At 46.1% G+C, this 19,033-nt stretch overlaps 1 protein-coding gene across 3 annotated transcripts in view; it reads right to left on the bottom strand.

Annotated features, from left to right (window-relative positions):
- SBNO2 (strawberry notch homolog 2) overlaps positions 1–19,033 on the bottom strand; it is a 123,966-nt gene that overhangs the window by 24,597 nt on the left and 80,336 nt on the right. For all 3 annotated transcript variants that reach the window (XM_069739898.1, XM_069739906.1, XM_069739914.1), the window contains 9 exons: positions 16,573–16,670; positions 16,403–16,482; positions 15,675–15,869; positions 15,451–15,578; positions 15,249–15,377; positions 9,796–9,931; positions 9,570–9,682; positions 9,412–9,483; positions 1,594–1,702 (listed from right to left, as the gene is read on the bottom strand). In XM_069739898.1, the coding sequence (XP_069595999.1) occupies positions 1,594–1,702; positions 9,412–9,483; positions 9,570–9,682; positions 9,796–9,931; positions 15,249–15,377; positions 15,451–15,578; positions 15,675–15,869; positions 16,403–16,482; positions 16,573–16,670 (1,060 nt within the window). The remainder of the gene's footprint in view (positions 1–1,593; positions 1,703–9,411; positions 9,484–9,569; positions 9,683–9,795; positions 9,932–15,248; positions 15,378–15,450; positions 15,579–15,674; positions 15,870–16,402; positions 16,483–16,572; positions 16,671–19,033) is intronic.

The following is a 19,033-nucleotide window of genomic DNA, read 5'->3' as shown; positions in this document are numbered from 1 at the left end:
TGGCCACACAGCCCCAAAGCATGATGGAACCTCCACCAAATTTTACTGTGGGTAGCAAGTGTTTTTCTTGGAATGCTGTGTTTTTTGGGGCCGCCATGCATAACGTCTTTTTGTATGACAAAACAACTCAATCTTGGTTTCATCAGTCCACAGGACCTTCTTCCAAAAAGAAATTGGCTTCTCCAAATGTGCTTTTGCATACCTCAGCCGACTTTGTTTGTGGTGTGCTTGCAGAAACGGCTTCTTTCACATCACCCTCCCATACAGCTTCTCCTTGTGCAAAGTGCGTTGTATATTTGACCGATGCAGTGACACCATCTGCAGCAAGTTGATGCTGCAGCTCTCTGGAGGTGGTCTGAGGATTGTCCTTGACTAATCTCACCATTCTTCTTCTCTGCCTTTCTGATGTTTTTCTTGGCCTGCCACTTCTGGCCTTAACAAGAACTGTACCTGTGTTCTTCCATTTCCTTACTATGTTCCTCACAGTGGAAATTGACAGGTTAAATCTCTGAGACAGCTTTTTGTATCCTTCCCCTGAACAACTATGTTGAATAATCTTTGTTTTCAGATCATTAGACAGTTGTTTTGAGGAGCCCATGATGCCACTCTTCAGAAGAGATTCAAACAGGAGAACAACGTGCAAGTGGCCACTTTAACTAGCTTTTCTCATGATTGCATACACCTGGCTATGAAGTTCAAAGCTCAATGAGGTTAGAAAACCAAAAGAAAAGTGCTTTAGTAAGTCAATAAAAAGTAGGTAGGAGTATTTAAAACAAGAAAATGATAAGGGTGCCCATACTTATGCACCGGTCAAATTTTGTTTGAATGCAGATTGCACATTTTCTGTTAGTACAATAAACCTCATTTCAAGGCAGAAACATTACTGCGTCCAACAGTTATTAGATATATGAAACTGAAATAGCTGTTGCAAACAAAAAAAAAAAATTTTTATAAAACATTAAGCTCAAGATTAATAGGGGTGCCCAAACTTTTTCATATAACTGTATACAGATAGTGTTATGTAAAGAAAAAAAAAGATATAACAAGTGATCAAAACGTCATATCTATCCCAAAATGGTATAAAAAAACTTTTTACTCTGCAAAAAATAGGTCAATCAACTGAAAAATGAAAATGTTATGGGTCTCTGAATATTTTAGTGGTGAACAAAAATCAGTAGTTTGTGTTAAAATAAATAAATTAAAAAAAGACAAACAAAAAACAAAACTGGGCATGTTTGGTATCACTATAATGGTACTAATGAGGAGTTGTATTGCGGTGTTGTTTTGGGAATTGTTTTTGTGTTGTACATTGTGTGGTAAAAATGTAAGAATTGTGTTTTGTCTTTTTTTTTTACAATTTCACCGCACTTGGAATTCTTTTCCTGTTTTCCAGCACACTATGTGGTAAAAAAGAATGGTGTCATTCAAAAGTAAAACCTGTCCTGCAAAACACAAGCCCTCAAATGTCTATGTGGACAGAGGGTGAGGGAAAAACAAAAACCTTGTGAAGGGGGTTAAAGCCAATGAGGATGTGAACATATTAAACCTGTTCTAACAAGACTTTCCATGATAAGCAAATGCACAATAACGCACCTTGAAAGAAAGTGGCGGGACCCCCAGGGTATTCTTGTGGGGGAGGCACATCTCTTTGTGTCTGGTTCAGAATAGAAGACAGTATCTGTTCCAGTGACCTTGACCCATACTAGACAAACATAAAAGGAAAGTAATGAAAGCAATAATTGCATAGCCATCAGCTAACACAACTATCTCTAGATAATACAGTCATGGCCAAAAGTATTAACACCCCTGCAATTCTGTCAGATAATACTCAGTTTCTTCCTGAAAATGATTGCAATCACAAATTCTTTGTTATTATTATCTTCATTTAATTTGTCTTAAATGAAAAAAACCACAAAAAGAATTGTCCTAAAGCCAAATTGGATATAATTCCTCACCAAACAAAAAAGGGGGTGGACAAAATAGGGATTTTTGTGTGTACTCACCTTAAAATCCTTTTCTCCGAGCCACTCATTGGGGGACACAGGACCATGGGTGTTATGCTGCTGTCACTAGGAGGCTGACACTAAGCTGAGACAAAAAAAGGTTAGCTCCTCCCCTGCAGTATACACCCTCATGCTGGCTTCCAGAGACCCAGTTCAGTGCAAAAGCAGTAGGAGAATAATACCAAAAATAGTAAGTAACATTAGAGTAGAACATGTCCAAAAAAAAAAGTAGTCAAAAACTGAAAAAGGTAACAAGCCGAACAGGCTAACAGGGTGGGTGCTGTGTCCCCCAATGAGTGGCTCGGAGAAAAGGATTTTAAGGTGAGTACACACAAAAATCCCTATTTCTCCTTCGCCACATTGGGGGACACAGGACCATGGGACGTCCAAAAGCAGTCCCTGGGAGGGAAACAATACAACCAAATAACTCCGTGTACCATCTGACTACAAATGCGCAACGGCCGCTTGCAGACTATGTCTGCCAAGGGCCGCGTCCGCCGAGGAATGAATGTGGACATTGTAGTGCTTTGTGAAAGTATGCAGGCTGGACCACGTTGCAGCCTTGCAAACCTGCTCCGCTGTTGCCTGGTGCCGGATGGCCCAGGAAGCACCCATCGACCGAGTGGAGTATGCTCTAATCCCCGCCGGGATAGGTCTGCCCCTGACCCGATAGGATTCCTGGATAGCAGATCGAATCCATCTGGCTATCGTGGCTTTGGACGCAGCCAAACCCTTTCTGTGACCCTCCGGGAGAACAAAGAGGGAATCCGATTTTCTGAAAGGAGCCGTTCTGGAAATGTACCTCCTAAGGGCCCGAACCACGTCCAGGGTGTGAAGGGCTCTTTCAACCCTGTGTTTTGGCTGAGAGCAAAAAGAAGGGAGAATGATGTCCTCATTAAGGTGAAAAGTTGAGACCACCTTACGAAGAAAGGCCGGAGATGGGCGAAGGACCACCTTGTCCTGGTGGAAGGCAAGAAAAGGGGCCCGGCAGGATAAAGCGGCCAATTCTGATACCCGTCTGATGGACGTCACAGCTACGAGGAAGGCAACCTTCCAGGAGAGGACAGAAAGTGGAACGTCCTGAAGAGGCTCAAACGGAGGTTCCTAAAGAACCCCCAGGACCAAGTTGAGATCCCAGGTCTCCAACGGCATTCTGTAGGGGGGTACCACATGGGAGACCCCCTGAATGAAAGTCTTGACTTGAAGGTTGGCAGCGATCCTATGTTGGAATAACACGGATAAAGCTGAGATCTGACTTTTGAGGGAACTCAGCGCCAAGCCGGAATCCAAACCGGACTGAAGGAAATCCAAAGTGCAAGGGATAGAGAAAACGAGCGGAGGATGACCATGGGGACTGCACCACGAGAAGAAGGTTTTCCAGGTGCGGTGGACGCCTTGCGCGCGCTTATCATGGTGGGAATGACCTGCTGAGAGAAACCAGCTCGAGTTAGAATCCAGCTTTCAACAGCCATGCCGTTAAACGTAGGGCCCCTGAGCTCTGGTGGCAGATCGGCCCTTGGCGAAGCAGATCTGGGCGGTCTGGCAACCGCCAGGGGACGTCGGCTACGAGCTGAACGAGCTCCGCGTACCAAGCGCGACGAGGCCAATCCGGAGCGACCAGAATGACCGGAACCCCCTCTGTCTTGATTTTCCGGATCACCTTTGGCAGTAAGGGAAGCGGAGGAAACACGTATGGGAGTTGGAACTGATGCCACGGGGATATCAGCGCGTCCACTCCGATAGCCTGGGGATCCCGAGAACGTGCAATGAAATTGTGAACCTTGGCGTTCAATCTGGACGCCATCAAATCCATGTCCGGGGTCCCCCAGCGAAGGCAGATCTGCCGAAAAACCTCTGGATGGAGTTCCCACTCCCCCGAGGCAAGGCCCTGACGGCTCAGAAAGTCCGCCGCCCAGTTTTCGACACCCGGAATGTGCACCGCGGAAATGGTGGAATGGTTGGCTTCGGCCCAGCGATGAATGTGGGAAACTTCCTGCATCGCCGCCCTGCTGCGGGTACCCTCTTGGTGGTTTAAGTATGCCACCGCTGTGACATTGTCCGATTGGACTCGGATTGGGTGACCAGCGAGCAGGGAGTGAAAGCGTCTCAGGGCGAGTCTGATCGCACAAATCTCCAGGATGTTTATAGGGAGCCTCAACTCCCGCACTGTCCAACGACCCTGAGCAAAGTGGTGAAGAAACACCGCACACCCAGCCGAGGAGACTGGCGTCGGTAGTTATCACTAACCAGCGGATCGGGAGAAAAGACTTCCCCTGGAGGAGAGATGGACCCAGGGACCACCATACAAGGGATTGTCTGATCCGCGGAGACAAAGGGCAAGGACGATCGAGGGAGAAGGGACTCCTGTCCCAGTTGTCCAGCAGAGCCTGTTGTAGGGGGCGGAGATGGAGTTGAGCAAAGGGGACCGCTTCTATTGCGGCTACCATTTTGCCCAGGATCTTCATGGCGAACCGAATCGGTCGCGGGCGAGGATGGCAGAGCGTCCGGGCTCCTTGCTGAAGCTCTTGGGCCTTGGACCGAGGAAGCAAGACTAGACCCCTTGAGGTGTCCAGGATCATTCCCAGAAAGGAGATCCGACGGGCAGGAATGGGGGAGGACTTGTCCAGGTTGATCAACCAGCCCAGGCGTGAAAGGAAATCCAAGGTAATGCGGACGCTTGCCGCGCAGACCTGAAAAGACGGACCCTTTATGAGGAGGTCGTCTAAATAAGGTAACACGACCACTCCTCGAGAGTGAAGAATGGCCATGACGGCCGCCATGACTTTCGTGAATACCCTGGGCGCCGTGGCAAGACCGAAGGGTAAGGCCGTGAATTGGAAATGGTCCTCTAGGATGGCAAAGCGGAGGAACCTTTGATGTGGCGGGAATATTGGAATGTGAAGATAGGCATCCTTGATGTCTATCGATGCCAGGTATTCCCTCTCTATCCAACGAGGAGATGACCGACCGGAGCGATTCCATCCTGAAGTGCCGAACTTTTACGCACTTGTTCAGGAGCTTCAGGTCCAAAATGGGGCGCACTTTCCCGTCCTTTTTGGGCACGACGAAGAGGTTTGAGTAAAAACCTCTGAACCTCTCGTGTTCCGGGACTGGAACAATGACCCCGCTCTGGCGGAGGGAACGAATGGCGCAAAGAAGGGCGCGAGACTGAGCCCCCGAGTTGGGGAGGCAAGAGGGAAAAAACCGAGCTGGAGGGGAGGCAGAGAACTCTATTTTGTAGCCAGACGACACCAGATCCCTGACCCATTCGTCGTGAATGACGGAGAGCCAGACTTGCTGAAAAAGAAGTGGACGTCCGCCTACTTTGGTGGTATCGACTGGAAGAGTTCCCGAGTCATTGCGAAGGGAATCTGGCAGGCCTGGACCCTCTGGTTCTGGGTTGCCTAGGCTTTCCTCGCCAGGACTGATTCGGCCTGAAAGAGGTACGAATGTCTCTGTCTGAGCGAGCGGATCGGTCCGATCTGGAAGAGGTGGCAGGATTGGACCAGGCTGGACTGCTACGAAAGGGCCGAAAGCGAAAATATGGTTGGCGCTGGAAGGCAGCTTTGGGCCTCTGTTGGGGAAGGAACTTGCTCTTTCCCCCTGTAGCATCACAAATAAGCTGGTCTAGCTTTTCTCCAAAAAGACGCCCGCTCTGAAAAGGAAGGGAAATCAGAGACTTTTTAGAGGAGGAATCTGCGCGCCACTCTCTGAGCCAAATGGCTCTTCTGATGGTGATTGAAGCCGCCGTTGCTGCACAATTCGTTGCATCGAGGGATGCGTACATCACGTAATCACCAGCCATGGCAATCTGTTTGGCAATGTCCGCCACCTCTGACGGGAGATCCTGCTCCTGAACCGATTTTGCTAGGGCATCTGCCCAGGAAACCATCGCCTTGGCCACCCAAGCCGCGGTGGAGGAGGGAAATAGGGAAGAACCCGAGGCTTCGTACACTGAGCGAGCTAGGGAATCTAGCTGGCGTACAGTGGGATTCCTAATCGAAGCGCCATCTGGAGCGGATAAGAGCGTTTTGGAAGCTAGGCGCGAAACCGGAGGATCTACCAAAGGGGACTCCGTCCAGTCTTTAACGAGATCTGCGGAAAAGGGATACTTCGATTCCAGGGTCTTTTTGCCCGTGAAACGCTTATACGGACGCTCCCTGTGTCGCCTGACTATATCCAGGAAATCTGGATGAGAGGCGAACGTCTTATGAGAACGCTTGGCTCTAGTAAAGGAGACTGAGTGGTCCGGAGCCAAATTAGGGTCATCGTCCACCTTGAGGGCGTGATTGACTGCCTCAATGAGGGAGTCCACTGTAGATCTAAGCTCCGGTGCATCCGGGTCTAAGGATACATCAGACTCATATTCAGAGTCGTGAAAGCTACGAGCCCCTAAAGAGGGTGAGCGACAGGTGGAGCTGCCCGAGGCTGACTGGCGTGATGAGCGCTCAGGAGAGGTAGTGCGGATCCGTTTTCTGGATGACCGTGCCTCTTTTCGGATAGAGCGGCCCCTGCTGGCCGACGATTCCCCTGTTACGGAGGGATCCCTTACCCCAAGAAAAGGATTGCCCCGCTCCCCAGGGGGGTTCTGAATGTATTTGATGGCATTGGCTAAAAAATCCACAGACAGACAGAGAAGCGACCCACGCAGGGGGACTAGCTACCCCAGGGTCGGTGGCGGTGGAGGGCTCCTGGGCACTTGGGGCATCGCAGGCTGAGCAGAGGGGGGAACTCTGAGGCCAAGGAAGTGGAGCCTGGCAGGTGGTACACGCAGAAAAGAAGGTAGTATGCACCTTAGAGGACTTTTTAGACTTTGACTGGGACATGGTGCACCCTAATGTAAGATAGACCAGGGTCTGAATCTAAGGAAGCGAGGGCGGCACTGCAGGGGAGAACCTGACGTGGTCTCCTTACCCGAGGTCCTGTGTCCCGCAGAGAGAGAGGAGAGGCGGCGGAGGTGCTGGCGACAGTCGGCGATGAAAACGCTGCACGTGTGGGAAGCTGCGGCTGGAGAGCAGGAGCTGCAGCGTGCAGAGGAAAAAAATCCAAGATGGCCGCCGAGAATGGGGAGAGGAGATCTCAGCCTATCGGGATGTGGCCTGTGCTAGGCCGAAGCCGGGGACTAAATTTTCGGCTTCGGCCCGGCGTGCAGCCGCTAAGCACTGGAGGCTAAGGGGCCCAGAAAAAACGTTGCCGCTGGTAAAAAAGGGAGCCCTCCGGACCGCAGAGCAGCCGGCCCCCCCCCCCCCCCCTTTCTGAGGCACTTACCCCGAAAAGAGGGGGAACGCCGACTCCTGCTGCCTATAGGTGAGCTGTGCCCGGGAGTCTGTAGAAAAGGACGGTGCAGGTATTGGGGAGCCTCCATCCACCATCCCCTGAGAAGGGGGGTGGAGAGGAACCGTCCGCCTCCTTCCATCAACCGCAGAATCAGTGGTGATGCAGTGGGGGCTGCACGGACGCCACAAAGTAAGGTGCCTCTGAGCAGCAGAGGGTAAACCTGGTGGGCAGGGCAGATGTCCGGCAAAAAAGACCTGGCTGCAGAGGATACGTGGAGGACACACCATGTTCTCGTCTGTAAGGGGGGTGGGGGAGATCGGTCCCTAGAAAAGGCCCGTCGCTCCCAAAAATCAGCTCAGGCAGTGGCATCCCACGTCGCAGGAGAGGATATGGAGAGGTGAACTCCCGTGCTCGCCTGTTGGTGGTTCGGGGAGATCAGAGCCTTGAAAGGATCCGTCGCCCCTTCATCCAGTAAAAAATAGAGAGTTAAATCCAGTGTGCCTCCTATGGACACTAAGCTTGAACTGGGTCTCTGGAAGCCAGCATGAGGGTGTATACTGCAGGGGAGGAGCTAACCTTTTTTTGTCTCAGCTTAGTGTCAGCCTCCTAGTGACAGCAGCATAACACCCATGGTCCTGTGTCCCCCAATGTGGCGAAGGAGAAAGTATTGGCACTGTTCGAAAAATCATGTGATGCTTCCCTAATTTGTGTAATTAACAGCACCTGTAACTTACCTGTGGCACCTAACAGGTGTTGGCAATAACTAAATCACACTTGCAGCCAGTTGACATGGATTAAAGTTGACTCAACCTCTGTCCTGTGTCCTTGTGTGTACCACATTGAGCATGGAGAAAAGAAAGAAGACCAAAGAACTGTCTGAGGACTTGAGAAACCAAATTGTGAGGAAGCATGAACAATTTCAAGGCTACAAGTCCATCTCCAAAGACCTGAATGTCCCTGTGTCTACCGTGCGCAGTGTCATCAAGAAGTTTAAAGCCCATGGTACTGTGGCTAACCTCCCTAGATGTGGACGGAAAAGAAAAATTGGTAAGAGATTTCAACGCAAGATTGTGCGGATGTTGGATAAAGAACCTTGACTAACATCCAAACAAGTTCAAGCTGCTCTGCAGTCCAAGGGTACAACAGTGTCAACCCATACTATCCGTCGGTGTCTGAATGAAAAGGGACTGTATGGTAGGAGACCCAGGAAGACCCCACTTCTTACCCAGAGGCAAAAGCCTGGCTGGAGTTTGCCAAAACTAACCTGAAAAAGCCTAAAAGGTTTTGGAAGAATGTTCTCTGGTCAGATGAGACAAAAGTAGAGCTTTTTGGGCAAAGGCATCAACATAGAGTTTACAGGAGAGAAAAAAGAGGCATTCACAGAAAAGAACACTGTCCCTACAGTCAAACATGGCGAAGGTTCCCTGATGTTTTGGGGTTGCTTTGCTGCCTCTGGCACTGGACTGCTTGACCGTGTGCATGGCATTATGAAGTCTGAAGACTACCAACAAATTTTGCAGCATAATGTAGGGCCCAGTGTGAGAAAGCTGGGTCTCCCTCAGAGGTCATGGGTCTTCCAGCAGGACAATGACCCAAAACACACTTCAAAAAGCACTAGAAAATGGTTTGAGAGAAAGCACTGGAGACTTCTAAGGTGGCCAGCAATGAGTTCAGACCTGAATCCCATAAAACACCTGTGGAGAGATCTAAAAATGGCAGTTTGGAGAAGGCACCCTTCAAATATCAGGGACCTGGAGTAGTTTGCCAAAGAAGAATGGTCTAAAATTCCAGCAGAGCGTTGTAAGAAACTCATTGATGGTTACCGGAAGCGGTTGGTCGCAATTATTTTGGCTAAAGGTTGTGCAACCAAGTATTAGGCTGAGGGTGCCAATACTTTTGTCTGGCCCATTTTTGGAGTTTTGTGTGAAATGATCAATGTTTTGCTTTTTGCTTCATTCTCTTTTGTGTTTTTTCATTTAAGACAAATTAAATGAAGATAATAATACCAAAGAATTTGTGATTGCAATCATTTTCAGGAAGAAACTGAGTATTATCTGACAGAATTGCAGGGGTGTTAATACTTTTGGCCATGACTGTAACGGCAGCGGGAAAAGATCAATGTCAATCTAACCTTGTTCTCAAAATTGTACTTGCTGAGATCTCTTGATTCTGTAGCTCTTCGGTCCCCATGAGTAAGTGCGCCCTGTTTATGAAAGCAAACATGGTCTTGTGAGGTCCCTCACATGGGAGAGAATACATTTTAGGCTGGATTAGGAACTGTACACTTACCAGGCTTTCCAGTCTTTTAGCCACAATAGATGCAAATCTCCTTTCTCCCGCAAGTTCGGATATGAGGAACACATACTCTGGGGCAGAGACTTGGTTAGACCTGTGTGTGCGACCTGAACAAGAAATGTACTTACAAGATATTGCTAAGGCAAAAGCTGAGAAAGTAAAGACAGGTAAAGCATTTGGCAAAAGAAAAACAAACTTTGGAGAATGTGGATGTACTCACCAAACTGCTGGATGGCTCGATCAGCACTCCATGGTAGTTCAAGTGTCATGTGTACTCGTCGTCGTTGGTTTTTCACCCGGCGGTCAGCTTGTAGGGAAATACCTGAACTTGATGCCTCTGATATAATCGCCACAAGCTGTATGTTAAATGTGAAGTAGATGGTTACAAATGGTGGCCAAATATGAAAAGCAAAATGATGGGAATGAGGCAAACGTTAATTAATTTTGTCTACAAATTAACCCCTTCAGTTCCCGAGCCTGTTTGCATCTTCATGACCAGGCCTGATTTTATAATTCTGACCACTACCACTTTATTCGGTAATAATTCTGCAATGCTTCTACGGATCCCACCGACTCTGAGAATGTTTTTTCCATGACATATTGTACTTCCTGATAGCGATTTCTTCAATATGACTTGTGCTTATTTGTGGGGGAAAAACGCAAATTTGGTAATTTTCAAACTTAACTGATTAAAGGGCATAAAAAATTATGTCACACAAAATAGTTCATAAATAATATTTTCCACATGCCTACTTTACATCAGCACCATTTTTTAAACAATTTTGTTAGGAAGTTAGAAGGGTTAAAAGTTGACTGGCGATTTCTCAATTATCCAACAAAATATCCAAAACCATTCTTTTTACGGACCATCTCCCATTTGAAGTGACTTTGGGGGCCTATATGACAGAAAATACTCAAAACTGACACCATTCTAAGAACTTCACCCCTCAAGGTGCTCAAAAGCACATTCAAGGAGCTTATTAACCCTTCAGGTGCTTCACAGGAATTAGTGGAATGTGGATTGAAAAAAAAGAGCATTTACATTTTTGTTCAAAAATGTTACTTTAGACCCAAACATATTTTTTTTATTTTCACAAGGGTAACCAGAGAAAATGAACCCCAAAAATTGTTGTGCAATTTCTCCTGAGTCAGCAGATACCCCATATGTGGAGGAAAACCACTGTTTGGGCACACGGCAGGGCACGGAGGGGAAGGAGCGCCTTTTGACTTTTTGAACGCAAAATTGTCTGGAATCTAAAGCAGATCCCATGTCGCGCTTGCAGAGCCACCAATGTGCCTAAATAGTGGAAATCCCCACAAGTGACCCCATTTTGGAAACTAGATCCCCCCCAAAGAATTTATTTAGATATGTGGTGAGCGCCGTGAACCCCCAAATTGCCTCACAGAAAGTTATAACATTGAGTCGTGAAAATTAAAAACATTACAAAATTCACATTTTTTCCACAACAATGATCTTTTAGCCCCAGTTATTTTTACAAGGGTAACAGAAGAAAATGAAACCCAAAATTTGTTGTGCAATTTCTCATGAGCACGCCAATATCTCATATGTGGGAGAAAAATACTATTTGGGCACAAGTCAGGGCTCAGTATGGATGGAGTGACATTTTGGAATGCAGACTTAAGGTACCTTCACACTGAGCAACTTTACAACGATAACGACAACGACAACGATCCGTGACGTTGCAGCGTCCTGGATAGCGATCTCGTTGTGTTTGACACGCAGCAGCGATCAGGATCCTGCTGTGACATCGCTGGTCGTAGCTGAAAGTCCAGAACTTTATTTGGTCATCAGGTCGGCGTGATTCGTCATGTTTGACAGCAAAAGCAACGATGCCTGCAATGTTTTTTCACAGAGCTAACAACCAGCGAGAACGATAACTGGATCGCTCCTGCATCGTTCTGGAGTTGCTGTGTTTGACATCTCTACAGCGACCTAACAGCGACGCTCCAGCGATCTAGTTTAGGTCGGATCGTTGTCTATATCGCTGGAGCGTCGCTAAATGTGACGGTACCTTTAGATGGAATGGTCTGCGGGGGACAAGTCGCATTTGCAGAGCCCCTGATGTGCCTAAACAGTAGAAATCCCCCACAAGTGACCCCATATTGGAATTGATCTAGTGTTTTCCTGGTACATGAATGTTATAATGTAGTGGCATATATGTAAATTGTGTGGAGTACTTCAGGTTGTCATATGCTAATTGTGTAGTGTAGCCAAGTTGACATACGTGAGTTGTGCAAGTCTGAAATGTATTTAGTAGTCCATGGATTTGTGGTACAGTCTGAAGCATTCTTGTATACACAGGCCAGGTTTATCGGGGCAGGTGACTAATTGATAAGTAGTGTAACTGCATATCCCCCTCCTGTTACACACTCGGCACCTCTTTTGCCATCTTCCTTTTTTCGTGGTTTGAGGGACCTCCCCCAGGAAATGTTGGCCTTGTACAATAGGAGCATCTTCAGTTCCGGTAGTACTGGAGCCCACTCCTTCCTGATCTCCAAACTTAAGGCCTTTGATCACTACCTCTTAGAATTGAAGTTATGTATCGGTCTGGCCGGCACATTGTGATAGCACAAAAGCGTTGTACATTGCCATCTGTACGATGTGCAAGGCCAGCTTCTTGTACCACACCATTTTTTTTTTTTCTTATGGAACTGTAGGGCTGGAGAGCTTGATCAGAGAGATCAACTTCCCCCATATTCTTGTTGTACCCCAGTACACAATCTAGTTTGGTGACCTGTGAAGAGGTACCTCGTACAGCGGGGGGGGTGCTGCCATCACCATGTATAGTCGTCAAAAAAAGGACATCCCTATTGTCCTTGTCCACCAGCATGTTGTCACTACATTGTGTTTTGTTCTCACCTTTCTGAGCAGCTGCCCAATTATCGTAGGGGTAGCACGCGCAGAGAGGGACTTGAAGAGTGGGATGTTGGTATAAAAGTTATCTTCGTAGAAGTGATAACCTTGATGAAGCAGTGGGTGCACCGAATCTCACACAATTTTCCCACTCACTCCCAGGATACGTTTCGTGTGAGTGATTGGTGTGAACTTTTTTTTTATTTCGAACAGATGTAGGAAGCACGCACAGATGTGACTCTTTTTCCTGAGCTGACACCAAGTCAATTCAGTATAAAATTTTTTGTAGTAGGTGACAATTATTACAGAATATTTTACTGTCCCTAATCTAACATTTTTTCATTCTCTTTTCACAAAAAAACCCCAACAACCGGAGGTTGATCACTGATGTGTGTCAGTGATCAGCGCTTGACGGCTGTAGGACGGACACATGGATGATTCTTTTTTTTCGCACTGATATAAACTCAATTCAGTAAAAAATACTGTAGTAGATGACGATTACTACAGCATATTTTACTGTTCCTAATCTAATCCTATCAACTAATCTAAATTCTTTTACTCAGTGATGTTCGTCACCAACCAGTGCTTGACGGCTGTAGGACGCACACATGGATGTGGTGCAAAAAGGGGAGAGAAGAAAAAAAAAGTCCTTGCCAAAACTGAGCACGGGTGCTAATAAGTAGTGTACGTCTGATCAGCGGTTCGACAGCTGTAGGATGCAAAAGGGAAAAAAAAGTGGGAAACAGCGAGCACGAGTAAAGTGGGAAACAGCGAGCACGAGTGCAGATCAGCGATTTGAGTTGCTGATCAATGCTTGGCGGCTGCAGGACGCACGCACAGAGGTGGTGTAAACGGGAGAGAGGAAAATGTACAGGGAGAAAAAAAAGTCCTGGAAAATCAGTGATTTGTGTCACTGATCAATGCTCGGCGGCTGCAGAACGCACGAACAAAAAAAAAAAAACTGCCAAAAATGGAGCGATCAAGTACTCATCAGAGCTAAAGTACTGATAAGCACTTGGTGCCAGAAAGCAGTGGGGGGGTCGGTAGGGAGATATTATGGGGGGGAGGGGGTGGGGGGGGGGGTTAGGAAAGATCGTGCAAGGATTAAGAAGGGATGAGGAACTCTTCTTTCTTCTGCAGTAGCTGTAGGAGCAAGAGCACAGGCAGGCTTCTGTGGCACCATAAGGCCCAGCATGGCGCACAGAGTGACTGCCCTGTATTTCCTCATTCTAGCTGCAGATTAGTTCAGAGCGGTGACTCTAAGAATAAAATAAGTGGAATCATAGCCACCATCCCAAGGAAGTGAACAGTCCATATTGGCAAGTGCTTGTGAAAAATATCCAATAAATAAGGAGTAAATACCTGTAAATACGACACCAAGGGAGCGAATTATGTGAGGCTGAATAAAAGTGGGGTCTCCCCCTACCCCAATGTGCGTTTCGCCACTTGCTTCTTCTGGGATCGTGAAGTATATTTTTCATGAGCACTTATGCATTGCCAATATGGACTACTAATTTTTTGGGGATGGTGGCTATTACTACACTTATTTTTGCTTAGCGTTTGATTACTCATGTTAGGGCTATCGTTGTACTAAGATGTAGTTTGGCCATCTAATTCTACTCTACCATATTTACCCTGTATGGAAATTCATCCAGGAGCAGTCTTTTGGTGTCAGTCCACACTGCCATATTGGGAGTTTTCTTCAACTTTTGATGGTGATATACTATATATCTCTGTAGAGGTTCATCATTCGGGCTACTTAGCATTTCATCTTATGTGATTAGCAGGATAAACTATTAATATAACCCATTTTTTTCTATATTACAAACTAAGTATTTTCCTGTCTATTCTTGTTTATATAGCAGTGTATCAGTTTGGATACTGTGGTGTCCCCCTTACTGGGAAATCTGTTATATTTTAATCTACTTTTTAATAAAGATTTATTGGTTTTTAATCTGGTGGTTCTGTTCTTTACTCTAGATAATGATTTTTGCCAGAGTATTTGTTTTCAGTATTGCAGCCCTATCTGCCTGCGAGATGGAAGCTGAAAGGAACCTGATCTGTAAGTTATAACCACACATAGCTCTGCCGGGAGAGCAAAGAGTGGATATTTAACATCACATTGGTAATCCCCCGTCATGTAAAATAATCTCTGGAGGCAGAATTACCTTCCAGGCACCATCCTCCCCAGAGCCTGGAAGAAGTCGTTCGCATAGTAATAAAAGAGTTCTCCACAACAAGGCATCTGATATGAGGCATACAGGTATCACTCTCCACAGCAGTCTATACACCTGTATGCCCATATTAATAGTTTAGAGAGGTCAAATGTGGTGACAGATTCCCTTTAAGCCATGATATTGCTAATCAGTAGAGTTAATATACTCTTGCCGCCATGAATTGATAACGCTGCATTGGATTTGTGGTGAAAAAATCCACTACAAGTGGACATGATAAATGATTGTACAGAAACCTTCATAGGGCTAAAATTATATCCCTGTCACACAATAGAATGAAGTTTGAAATATCATGCAACTACGATGGCATGAAAGAAATTCCCCCTGGCTCAAATGTCAAACAGTTGAACATTTGTTCAAACAACAAGCAACCTATTAGCAGCGAGGACACCCATGGAACAAAAATGCACATTCTGATATGATAACGGGATCTCAATATGCGCACATAGGTGGGTGATCAGGGAAAGAAGAAGTCATTCTAACATCACTCAGTAAAGAAAAATGTGATAACGAATAGTTGGGAGAAATTGTGCAACACATTGTAAGAAAGTCCTATAAGCTCACCTTGGTGCCATTCATAAAACGTTCCTTCTCCCGCAAGTTCACATTATCTATTGATAGGTTCTGCTCGGCTCGGGACTCAAACCCCACGCCCTCAAGGCGTCGAACCACTCGCCCTTTTCTACCCGTCATCTATAGACAAGAAACCGTTACAAAAACTGGCCACACTAAAATATATGTCAATAGCAAAATGTAGGTTACATACTTCTGCCACTTTGTCTGGACCCCCTAGCTGATCTATAAGTTCATCCAATGTATTCAGAGGTAACACTTTCCCTAAGTCTTCAACCTTGGCTAACAAATCCATCTTCATTTGTTCCACGTGTTCAGGGCCTAGGACCATGAGAAAATTAATCAATGGGTTTTGCAGACTAGTTTACAACCAGAGATCTAATTTCTGACATCCCCTGACCCTAAATAACTGCTTACCACGGTCAGGCACTATGTGTCCATTAAATGTGTGTTCGACAAATATGACATCGTCATTGTCCTGTAAGGACTCAGGAGAAGAGTTGAAGTCACTGTCCAGTGCGCCGTCAGAATCCGAGCTGCTCTCTTCACTGTTCCGGAGTAATGCCCCAATATCTCCACGGGTTATCTTTCCACTGCGTGGCTTTGCACGTTCTGCGAAGCATTACAAATGGCGCAGAATAAAAGAGAGGTTTGATAGGTCAATAAAGAAAAAAATACAACTCTGCATTAAAGGTGAAATTCATTAACGTGATGAGGTCCAAATTTCTTTACTAAGTGGACATATATTGCACAACTCAGAAGTTGCACAAAAACAGTGCGACATTTGGGGTTTACAACAGTCTTGAGCAGCTACCTCCATGTGGTGTAGAATGGGTGGGACAGATCGTGGTAACACCCGCCTGTCAATTTCGGTAAATATTGTTCCACTTTAGCGGTGTAAATGACTCCAGAAATGTACTCCAATACCAGACTCAATGGTTCACAAAGGCACCTAATTCGCTGAGCAGCATGTGCCACTAATGGATCAGGCACATTGTACTCTAGTAATCTGCTTCATTAAGACTGTCCTGTGCAACGTCAGCCATGATGAACCAACCCATAAGAAGTAAAGAGTGCACAGAGGCCCACACTTAACCATTATATAAGGTTACAATCTATAGTCATATGGGTTATTCGTTACGCACTTTTCCTTTTCAGCAAGTTCTTCTCGCGCTTCCTTTTGCTTGAAGGGAAATGTTTCAGGATCAGAGACTTGAACACCCCTCTGAAGAGTTAAAAATCAAGCCACATTAGCACACATGCAGCTAGAATGTGCAATAGACATACATACAGGGCGCAGTGTTTCTGTACTCACTCAGCAGCGGACACAAAGCGGTCCAGATGACCATCATTTTCATCCATAACTTCTCGTGTCCGAGCTTCCCCAGTAGATTGCAAGCCAATAACAACACACTGCAGGAGAGAAAAAAAAACACATTTCTGCAGCAATGTAACAGTCTCACAAATAAAGCTTATCAAAGGGAACCGGTCACAAGGAAAAACGCTATTATCCTGCAGGTTAATGGCGTTACTAACCTGCCCGTAGCAGGACATTGTGGGTAGAGAATGAACTTTATACTCCCCACCCCCGGCAGTGTTCTTGTTTCAGTCACCGCTGAGGGTGTACACAGCAGCAGCCGGCATGGTTACGGTTGCCGCCTTGTATACCGAGATCGGTGACTGAACCAGCACCGATGCCGCCCCCATGACTGAAACCACTCCCCCAGCCCTGATGGACGCAGGCTCTGCATGGGGCCAACTGTCAGTCAGGGCCGGGCTGCGGTTACACCCCACTTCTATATACTAAGTGTGGTGACTGAAACCCCAATGCTGCTGGGGAGAATAAGGTCATTTTTCTCCTCGCAGTGTTAGGCTACAGGCAGGTGGGGACAGGTTCCCTTTAAAGGATTTTTCCCCAAATCATAAAGTGGTCTCAGTTTTCTGTACATACAGAATTAATCATGTGTGCCACTACAACCTATTTCAACTCTGCACCGATTTGCATATATCACCCCTTAATGATGACCAGGGCACTCTTTGTTGGGCAAACATGACAATGTAACTATTGCCCTGGTGTAAGAAAACATCTGACAGCTCAGCTATGCTGAAAATCCCACTGATACCAAGGGCATATGCACTTAATGAGTCCAATTCTTGAAAAACAGATGCACCCATGACCCTGTCTAATAAAACTTCCCCCAAGCTCACTAATGGCACCCTCATTGCCCTCACAGTCATGGTGTAATGCAGCTCAGCTATTCTATGCCAAGTCTGTTATGCATGCAGCGGAGACCATGAAGATCTCCATGGACCACCAATGAAAGGTGGAGGTTACAAACAGTAATATGGTGCGTCACAGTTACTACATTCCATACTGGTAACCTCATTAATGTAAAGAAGAATTGCCCACGAAGAGAAGATCTGAAGCACTGAGAAAAAGCAATGCGCTGCTGGGAAAAGTAGTTTTAGCAGAAAGAATAGGACCACCCATTCAACGCTGTGATGCTGCACAGAGGGGAAGATGGAGATGAAAAAAAGACACAAATGTACAAGAAATAAACATTTTGTTGGTAGGCTTGTACGGCATCTTAATAGTCATGCACATACTATGCTTTGCCATTGTGGGTATTATTCTTTATAACTATTATAGGCAGCACTTGAACTAACTGCATCACTAATATATATGTCATAAGGGGAGTTCGATCACATAATCGTTTTACTTTTGAAAGCACAGCTAACAAATATAGGGCAAGGACAACATGTGCTTAAAGCAAGTGTGGTGTTTTTTATATAGGCGATCACAGTTCAACAACCAGCAGAATATCAATCAGGGTATGTTGCCACGGTCAATAAAAGCTGCGGACTGGATGCTGCGTACAGCTACAGCGTCCGACCCGCAGCGGCCAGATATTACAGCATAGTGGAGGGGATTGTATGAAATCCCATCTCCACTATGCATGCACCGGCGCCCACGGCTTCCCTGCGGAGACGGACATGCGGCACATCTTTCTAGACCGCAGCATGTCTATTTATATTGCAGAGACGCTCAGCCTCCGCAAGATAAATATCACTTGTACAATGTATAGGATGCGGGGATTCCGCATGGTTCAATGAACACATGCGATATCACTGCGTGTACAAAAGCCGGCAGCGTTTTGGACGGAGCGGACATGTGCTGCATCCAAAGTGCTGCCATATCCTGAATGTGGAAACATACCCCAAGTTAAATGCCTAGGCTTATCGTTTTCAGAAGACAACAAAGCAGAAACAATACAGCTTTGTCATTTCAGAGAACAGGGGTTTTTTGGTTTGTCAGTCACTATCACCTCCTCTAAATAAGTAGACTATTGTAAAGCTTAAATGTATAAATGATGTAAACTGAAAATGGTGTAGTGTTATTTCATTTTCCACTGACCCCAAGTTACAAAACATGACGGAAAAGCTGCAGGCAAGAAAAAGGATTGATCTGTTACGGGGAGTGACATATACACGGTTATTCACATGGTCACCCCATATCTGAGAACACTTAAATGTAAACGTAAGGGGCAGTTATAGAGTTTTACATTCTTGCAGATTTTGTACTTTGATTTTTAGAAAGTGTTGTGGGCCTAAGGCTCTGCTTTTTGCAGACTTTCAGCCACAAAAATGTTTTGCATTTTTATTTCTAAAAAGTTATACTTTAATGCAAGATTGCCATTATGTGCTTTGAAAGTGCTCTGTGGCATTCTTTTAACTGGGTCAGATGTCTACTTTTAACGTTTATGGGGCGCTTTTAT

This window comes from Ranitomeya imitator, chromosome 1, assembly GCF_032444005.1.
Source record: "Ranitomeya imitator isolate aRanImi1 chromosome 1, aRanImi1.pri, whole genome shotgun sequence".
Taxonomy (NCBI): domain Eukaryota; kingdom Metazoa; phylum Chordata; class Amphibia; order Anura; family Dendrobatidae; genus Ranitomeya; species Ranitomeya imitator.
This window is presented reverse-complemented; position numbering and strand designations above follow the sequence as displayed.